Source organism: Maniola jurtina, chromosome 23 (assembly GCF_905333055.1).
Source record: "Maniola jurtina chromosome 23, ilManJurt1.1, whole genome shotgun sequence".
Lineage (NCBI taxonomy): Eukaryota > Metazoa > Arthropoda > Insecta > Lepidoptera > Nymphalidae > Maniola > Maniola jurtina.
This window is the reverse complement of record NC_060051.1, coordinates 1,936,579-1,946,508: the sequence shown is the minus strand read 5'-3', so window position 1 is coordinate 1,946,508 and position 9,930 is coordinate 1,936,579. Positions and strand designations below refer to the sequence as shown.

General features: G+C 36.9%; 1 protein-coding gene across 1 annotated transcript; it reads right to left on the bottom strand.

The window, feature by feature from the left end:
- Positions 1–3,147: 3,147 nt before the first annotated feature.
- LOC123877443 (trypsin 3A1-like) lies at positions 3,148–9,930 on the bottom strand. Its single transcript, XM_045924245.1, has 5 exons — positions 9,879–9,930; positions 7,964–8,135; positions 5,107–5,362; positions 4,403–4,511; positions 3,148–3,466 (listed from the first exon to the last, which is right to left on the bottom strand). Exons 1-5 carry the CDS (start codon positions 9,922–9,924, stop codon positions 3,240–3,242), a joined length of 810 nt encoding a protein of 269 aa, XP_045780201.1. The 5' UTR covers positions 9,925–9,930; the 3' UTR covers positions 3,148–3,239.

Here is a 9,930-nt window from a genome sequence, read left to right as displayed (position 1 = left end):
TGAAATGCCTGTAACTTTGTTAAATCTTTGTTGGATTTTAATATTTTTTTCAGCGTACGTCATTATTTTTATCCTAGTTTATAATAAAATAATAATATTTATCAAATTCAAAAGTAAGAAAATACCCAATTTACACATGCCACATATCGAACAAAAAATTGTCTCTAAAGGTGGGTCCAAACTATGTTACATTATGTAAAACATTGCTGGTTCAAAACACTATCGTAAAAAATATAAATTGTATAACATTGTTATACAACATTATTTTTACATTTTGTAGTTGTCTGTTATAGGATTATATGTTATTATGTTCTAGGATGTTATGTTATAAAACATGGTAGTATAAAGTTATATAACATTGTTGTTGGTTCCGCAATGTAGATAAAATAACGTTAATATAGGTAAACATGTTATATAACACTGTTATTTGAATGTGCACGGACTTATCCATACTAATATGTATTATAAATGCGAAAGTGTGTCTGTCTGCTAGTTTTTCATGACTCAACAGTTTAACTGATATTAATGAAATTTGGTACAGAGTCAGCTTACATCCTGAGAAAAGACATAGCCTACTTTTTATCCCGGAAAAGCAAAGAGTTCCCACGGGATTCTTAAAAACCTAAATCCACGCGAACGAAGTCATGTATAAGGTAGTGGATGTGTTTTTTATTAAATTTTTACAAGTCTTTGAAATTGGGCCCACTTTGCTCATTAAAGAGATATAAATAATATAGAGTAGCTATTATAAGATATAAGACTTCGAATGGAAAACTCGAAATACTTCAACAGTATTGTAAATATTTAATTTCTTTTTTGAGATAAGACTTAGGCATAATATTAATTGTTTCAATAATAAATAAATAATTATAATTAAGTATTTTTTATTTAATCAATGTTGGTCATGTGTTGTGAAGGTATATCAATTATTCTTACCAATGAACCCTTTTAATGCATTTATTGTTCCTTTTTTTCTTGTTCAATATATTGTGTACTTGGTAGGGTATTTTTATCTTTGAATAAAATCATTTGGAATAAATATCATATTCGAGCCGAATTTAATACTATTTTTTTTTTCGTTTTTACCTTTTTTCTTCCGTTTGTACAAATATTTTTTATTTAATCTATGTTAGTCATGTTTTTGTGAAGGTATATCAAATATTCTTACCAATGAACTTTTTTAAGGCATTTATTCTTCTTTATTTCTTGTTTTTCAATATATTGTGTATTACATCTTATTTTTATCTTTGAATAAAATAATTTGGAATAAGTATGTATATTGGAGTCGAATTTCATACTTTTACAAAATTTTCGTGTTCACTTTTTTCTTCATTTTATACAAATAAATGAAATCAAATGTATTTTTTAAGCAATCACCAATTAATGAAGGATGCTTAAAATCACCCAACTTATATGGTTCAACTAATAGTGTAATATCCAAATCGATGTAAAAAAATGAAATAATGTTAAGGTACGTACTACGTACAGACCAGGGGAGTGATCCGCTAACTCAACGTCTCTGAATGTTAGCCATCAAACTCATTTGACATTGGTTGCTTTTACATTGCCGCTTTGCTAAGTGGTATTAAATTTTTTTTTCTAGAAAACCTTCAATGTATTCAAAATAAGAGCTCAGTGGCTATCATTCAGTGTTAGACACTGAGTTAGCGAATCACCCCGCTGGAGTTTTTTAATCTTTAGACCGAAAATGATTAACATTGATAATATAGAGTATAGACAAGTGGTGTAAGTTTGTTTGTAACTATGGGACCACCGAGAGGGTAGCTAGATAATAATTATACATTAATTATAATTAATTATACATATACAATTGTTAGTATTAAGTAATGCAATATACTGTGCCTTCAAATGAACCCGGTCTTGCCTTTATCCAATTGTTGTATATTTGTAAAGAGTACGCATTAAGGTTGTATCGCAAATCATGAATAAATGTCATAATACATATTTAATTTTGATGTACCCATATTTACCGGTTTGTCAATGTTTAGTTCAAATATACCGTTTTTTGAAAATCGATTTTTTAATGCTGATAAGTTGGTAATTTGTCAGATTTCGAATAACATTGTGCCTAATTCTGTTGTATATAATGTCTAAACTAAAATGGCGAGTCAACGAATTGCTAATAGGGTATTTCACAGCATTTAAAATATAGGATATTGATGTTATCCGTATTAAATATGAATTTTGGAAACCAGCTATTTAGTCAGTTAAGATGAATACGATATATTTTAACAGAAAATTTACAAAATAAATGATTTTATTTGCCTACTTTAGTCACGTGATCGTAAACGACTGATTGGCCGAATGGTTGATGACGTCAACTACTTGTAAACAGTCTCAACAGTAGTCAACAATCTTAGTTTGCAAGCAGGTGACGTCACGATGACATGAGGCGCCATATTGTCAGAAAAGTATTTTCGCGTGATATTTTTAAATAAGATTTTTTGTTCTCGTTTTTTTGCACTATATGTAATGGAACGTAAAATATACATTTTCTATAGAGTCTTTAGACATCAGTGATTAACGTAACTTAAAACAGTTTTTTAAAACCTGTCAAGTACCCTATTGCTACCCATTTCATTATGCTCCATGCGGAAAATGCTAGCATTAGATTTAGACTCGTCTAGACTAGAGAAGTCTAACTTCTCTAGTCTAGACGAGTCTAAATCTAAATCTATCTAAACCAAGTGCTATCTAGCACTAAGTGCTAACCTTTGCCGCAGGGAGCATTATGAAAAAGATAGCAATTTTAGACCTGTCATTTAGTTTAGAAATCGTGTGCCACAGAATTTGTCACATTAACTGCATTGTTACTATAATTATTGTAGCAAAAGATGTTTATATCGATGAGTTGGAACACATTTTCGAAAAATCTTGACATTCTCGGCCAATTTTCTTAAGAGATTCGCTGGGTACGTCCATGATAGTCTTATGTCTTTCCAAGATTTCAAATATTTGTAAGTACCCTCAGAAAATGTTACTGGATGTTAAATGTTACTGAATGTATACAATTTTAGTCAATGTGTACTGTGTAAAAATATAGAAAAACAATGATGTAATTGGGCGTAAATAAAACACAGAATTTACTAAGTAAATAAATATATTTTTTTATAATAATTTCGAAATTTTGTTTTATTTAAGATCTTTTTACCCTATTTACATGCTAGAGTACATTTTATGCAGTTAGTTTTTACAACGACAAAACGAAACGTAGGTCTCTATACAACAGTTCTACTAAGAGGTCTTTCGCCAGTGGGCGCCACGGCGACCTCCATGATCCAGTCAGTGTGTGCGGCTACCCGGGTGAACACATCCGGGTAGGAGCTGTCACCACACTCCTTATAGTAGGAAGACAGGCCGATAAGGACGTTGTTATACGTGATCATAGGTGCGCCGGAGTCGCCGAAGCAAGTGCCGGCGCTTTCGCTTAACGCGCAGATCTGGTCTGAAAGGAATCATTCATGTACTTTTTTTTTTTTAATCTGGCTTTACTCTGATTAGCCAATGTCAAGTTTGTGATATTTTCAAGTTATTGAATTTATACAAGTGTGGACTCCGTCTGCGCCGGCGCCCGCCGACATACGCGCGGCGACCCTTTAGAGCGCTTCCCAGTCAGTTCCATCACCAAAAAACACCAACTAACACAAGAACCAGCCACTCTTAACAAAAAAAACACTCCAAACAAGCACAGCACGCGCGCCAGCAAACGCCATCACAGACGAAGTCCCCTTCATGTACTTAGGTATACTGAATGAAGCTAGACAGTATAAGCTGTGATAGCCTGGTGGTTAGAACGTACGGCTCCTAATCGGAAGTCGGGGGTTCGATCCCGGGCACGCACCTCTAATATTTCAGTTACGTGCGTTTTAAGCAATTAAATATCAATTGCTTTAACGGTGAAGGAAAACATCGTGAGGAAACCTGCATGCCTGAGAGTTCTCCATGTTCTCAAAGGTGTGAGAAGTCTGCCAATCCGCATTGGGCCAGCGTGGTAGTCAATTTTCTCATAGAATATCTGTTTGTTATTTCACCGCGACCTTGATAAAGAACATGGCGCTTCAAACGCACGTAACTTCGAAAAATTTGATATTTAAAAGTCCTTACATCCACGCGGACGAAGTCGCGGGCTTCATGTAGCTATATTAAGTAACTAGAGAATGCCCGCGGCCTCGCCTGCGTGGATTTCGGTTTTTGTTTAAATCCCGTAGGATCTCTTTGATTTTCCGGGATAAAAAATAGCCTATGTCCTTCCCCGGGCTGTATCCCAAGTCTGTACCAAATTTCTTCAAAATCGGTTCAGCGGTTGGGCCGTGAAAACGTATCAGACAGACAGACACACTTTCGCATTTATAATATTAGTATGGATAATTAGGTAAATTACCCTCATTGATTTTAATTTCACCGTCATCTTCGTAAGCCTCTTTACATAATTCCAAGTTCTGCGTGGTTAGTGTGATACTCTTCAGGCTGGCGTGTTGGGGCCCATCTTCCTGCAAAACCAAAGGCTTTATCAGAGACATTTTAATTATCTATTTAAAAGTGGTCTACAAAAGAACCCTAAGACAGTAAAAAGTAAACCGCGATTGCGACGCGGTTTACGTTACGCACACAAATGCTATAACGCTTATACTACCAGTCTCCCTGCTTTTTCCTTCTAATCTATTACTAGAAATTAGAATGGAGGTGTCTAAGCTGGAATATCTTACAGCTGTTACGAACCCCCAGCTTGCAACCCCCATCTGCAGTCCGATGGGAACGAAGAATATATTGTGCAACGACTTATTAGGACCAAATACTGGAATGGTAACTCCGAACCGAAAAATGCAGCGTTGATAGAATTCCCACTCGGTAGAGACGATATCACGCAATTTGTAGATAGTCTTTTAACATAAGCGGTAGGTACCAGATCGGAGACCACGGATTGTGGGCATTACTTATAAAAGAGACCTACGTCCTACGTCCAGGCTCCAGCAATTGTTCATGTTTATCGAACAATGGTAAGATGACGATGATTTGTATCTACCAAATTCTTCATCCTTAGAAAGATGTTAACTGGAAAATAAGAGGTCATTGAAAAAATCTTACAGTTTCAAATCCCCAGCTCGCAACCCTGGCCTGTAGTCCGACGGGGAGGATGGTGTTAGCAGGGGGGAGGTACAGGACGCCGACGGTCTGGCTGATGCCCAGAGCCTGGTTCAATATCACCACCGCGATGTCTGCATTGCGGGTTTCCTCATCGTACTCTGGATGCTTGATCATTTGGCGCACGCTTCTCATTTGACCACCACTCAAGCTTTGGGCGGAACCCGCGCGGATGTGGAAGTTGGTTAGGATTGAGCCGCTGTAGAGAAACAAGTGTAAATTAAAAATTTATAACACCCCCGACAAGTGAAGGTTACAGTAACTAGAAAAGACCGAAAAGACCTGATAACTTTCAAACGGCTGAACCGATTTTCTTGGACTATTCTGCGCCTACGATCTAAAGTATCTGAGTTTTCCAAAACATCATTTTCAAATAAATAATTATATATTTAGGCAACGCCCATCTTGACAGCTTGACATTTGTCAATTGACATACCGCGTTTAATAGCCTCATCGGGTGACAGAAGGGCTGGCTCATTTTTTGCGCAACGGATCAGCCTGGCTGTCCAACGCGGAAGTGCAGCCAGTATTCTTGGCACCATTCCACGTGGGCATGATTTGTATAGTAATTAGATAAGGCTAGCTTTAAGTTTTATTGTAATATTTTCAATAAAAAAACTAGACATTGACATAATATTATGAACCTAACGGTTATCTAACCTTCTTTTCTACAAGAAAACTAGAAAAGAGCTGATAACTCCAATTTTTTTGGATTATAGCTAAGAACACTCTCGATCAAGCCACGTTTCAAACAAAAAAAAGTAAATTAAAATCGGTAACCAATTTTTTTGGATTATAGCTAAGAACACTCTCGATCAAGCCACGTTTCAAACAAAAAAAAGTAAATTAAAATCGGTTCATTCGTTTCTAGGCGCTACGATGCCACAGACAGATACACAGATACCCGACACACAGATACACAGACACACAGATACACACGTCAAACTTATAACACCCCTCTTTTTGGGTCGGGGGTTAAAAATAGGATTTGAGTTCATGAGCGAATTTCTTCTTTCTTTCGTGGTTATGGGTTATTATGGTATTCTACGGCAGTTCGGCGCAGCGAGTGGGAGCGAGAGCGCGGGTGATGTGGGGGTGAGTGCGGGGCGTCCCCCCGCATCATTTCCCGAAAGCCATCTCAACCTGTCGCGTACTTAATACCTAAGTACATATTAAATTAGCTAAAAAAGAATAATTTTCATTAACCTATAATTCATAAATCAACAGATAGTCAATTAAGCCCTATTAATCCGCATAATATAATAAATTGCAAGTTTAAGTTATCATCACATTCAGCAACTGACGGATTACCGTCTTTAATTACGTAGATAGGTAACTTGTAAATAATAATAATCGTTATCTCTGGATAACAGAAAAATTTATGACGTTCTTATCAGTTCTTTAAATGCATTTACGTAAATGTGTCAGTAGTTAAATGCATTTTAATGACCAATTAGAAGAATACACACTATACACTTGCATGACAGACAGACAGTCTATTTTCTGTTTTCTTTGTTTTCTGTTTCTTTTCTTTATAATTTGTTTTCTTGTCTGCGATCGCTCTGTTGGGAAGTCAAAGATCTAGGCAAGGGAAGGAAGAGGATCTACCCTCTTAAGAATACTGGCTGCTTGTGGAAATGCAGCCAGTATTCTTGGCACCATTCCACGCGGGCATGATTTGTAATAGTAATTAGATAAGGCTAGCTTTAAGTTTTATTGTAATATTTTCTTAATAAAAAAATAAAAAAAATTAGAAATTATTTTCCATTTTTCACCCTATACCTAGGGATTCGAATTTCGAACCCAGGATCTCCTAATTTTTAACCCGCGACCCAAAAAGAGGGGTGTTATAAGTTTGACGTGTGTATCTGTGTATCTGTGTGTCTGTGTATCTGTCTATGGCATCGTAGCTCCTAAACTAATGAACCGATTTTTTTGTTTTTTTTGTTTGACAGGTGGCTTGATCGAGAGTGTTCTTAGCTATAATCCAAGAAAATCGGTTCAGTCGTTTGAAAATTATCAGCTCTTTTCTAGTTACTGTAACCTTCATTTGTCGGGGGTGTTATAAATTTTTAATTTACACTTGTATTAAAACGGACCGAAGCTATGACAAAACTTCGTTATAGGTAGGTACACTTGGAAGGAGGAACGAGTTTCACTCAAGTCTGTTTTCACTTTTCAGTTTACCTAATTACTTTGTTTAGTTACCTACGCATTTTTTCAGTTACCTACCTATTATTGGCGTCACTCAGAAAAGCAGGTATTATTTAAATATTTTTATCGAATTATTGGAATGTCCTCTCCAAAACCAACACAAAAAAACACAAGTTTAATGTGTAAGGTTATCCGAGAGTTTTAATCTAAACAAACTAATGCCAAAATAAATAATTTAATTAGAGCGTGATTGCTATCACAACATCTAATTATCCAGTTCACAACCCAAATACCGAAAATATGCGATATCGCTCCGAATCTCAGAAGGAGACTGAACTAAAACCTTCGAAACACCCGTATTTATGCAAGTTCAATCTTGTTGGCCTCCTAGCAACAGATTGTATGACATCGAATGAGCGAAATATCGATTTTATCAACCTACCTGCATTACATAAACTAATAATTTTATATTATTGTTAACAATTCAAATCAATTTTTAAAAGTAACAGGTTACACTATTATGTCATAATTTTAACTTAAATTTTTAGTGTACCGTAGGTACCTACCTCGAAAGAAAAAGGACCCCTTATAGGATCACTTTGTTGTCTGTCTGTCTGTCCGTCTATCCGAAACGCACTGAACTTACGTGAAGCAGTAAGCGCTAGTCAGCACATGCCAGGAGGAGATCAGCGAGCCAACGCATCGCTGGATGAAGATGTTGGGTCGCGGGTAGTGGTAGACCAACGCTACGACGGAGGGGAACTCCGTAATGGCAGCAGGCGATCCTCCCACTAGTCTGTTTTCTGACGCTGCTGACACTGAAAAAATACAAAATATAGAATTGAAAACTAAAACCCGACTGCGATCGTCTTAATAAACGCTGAAATATTATAGTACAAGTGTCAATTAAAAATTTATAACACCCCCGACAAGTCAAGGTTACAGTACTAGTCCAAAGATCTGAGTTTTCCAAAATATCATTTTCAAATAAATAATCATGTATCTAGGCAACGTCGATCTTGACAGCTTGACATTTGTCAATTGACATAATATTATGAACCTAACGGTTATCTAACCTTCTTTTCTACAAGAAAACTAGAAAAGAGCTGATAACTCTTAAACGGCTGAACCAATTTTTTTGGATTATAGCTAAGAACACTCTCGATCAAGTCAAGCCACCTTTCAAACAAAAAAAACTAAATTAAAATCGGTTCATTCGTTTAGGCGCTACGATGCCACAGACAGATACACAGATACACAGACACACAGATACACAGATACACAGATACACAGATACACACGTCAAACTTATAACACCCCTCTTTTTGGGTCGGGGGTTAAAAATTGTTTTTTGTCGCTTGATATATTTTAATGTTGTAGTACATTTATATTTATGAACTTAGAATTTTCTCCTCTTTCATTTGACACCCCACTCGATACAATAGCAAAAAAAAATTTTGGAGACCCCCACTTTTTTCATGTAATATATCCGTTAGGTCAATTTTTTAACCCCCGACCCAAAAAGAGGGGTTATAAGTTTGACGTGTGTATCTGTGTATCTATCTGTCTGTGGCATCGTAGCTCCTAGAAACTAATGAACCGATTTTAATTTAGTTTTTTTTGTTTGAAAGGTAAATTAAAAATTGATAACACCCCGGACAAGTGAAGGTTACAGTAACTAGAAAAGAGCTGATAACTTTCAAACGGCTCAACCGATTTTCTTGGATTATAGCTAAGAACACTCTCGATCAAGCTACTTTCATTCCAGTTCATTAGTTTAGGAGCTACGATGCCACAGACAGATACACAGATACACACGTCAAACTTATAACACCCCTCTTTTTAGGTCGGGGGTTAAAAATACTCAGTAATGGATTGATGTTATAAAAAGGATGGCGGGAACCGGCTGAATAAAGAAAGCTGAGGACAGGGGAAAATCCTCGGCAGCAATCCGGAATTGTGAAGTTGATCGGTATTATACACTTCCATACTTTGGAGAGTATGTAAGGTCGTGGGTCCAACGCCTGGTCTCTTTTTGGTCGTGTTGGGTGCAAGTTGCAACCCCTTGGGATTATGATAAAGTGAGGGATTAGCGAGTACATCTGTGTTTTTACACACACGTGTTATAATATCTTCTGCATCTTTGCTGATAGAGCATGAGACCGTGCAGGCCAGACCTCCTCTGAGAGAGTAGGTATAAGCCCGTGAGGGGCAGATCCTCGTTATTTTATAAAAGCTAAAAGTTTCCGCATGCCCCCAACACAAGTAGGAACGATCAACGATAATGAAGTGTGGATCATAGTGGCTCTGGCAGGTAATAGTAACAAAGGTGTATAAAATTACTCCCCAAAATCACCATGAGAAATTGGATGCCCGGCGCGGCACCGCTGTGGCCCGAGAACAGGCAATTGGGGCTCTCCCACGATTCGGCCCATATTATAACCGAGAGGTTCAATGCCTACACCTCCCATGGCCTGCGGGTGGCACCATGTGAGGTGCAGGGTCATAAACTCATAACCTTCCCATTAATAACAGTGGGGGGTAGTCTTGTAAGTACTCACCAGCACAGAATAAGGCCAAGGTCAGACAAAGAACTTTGGTAACCATGGCTTT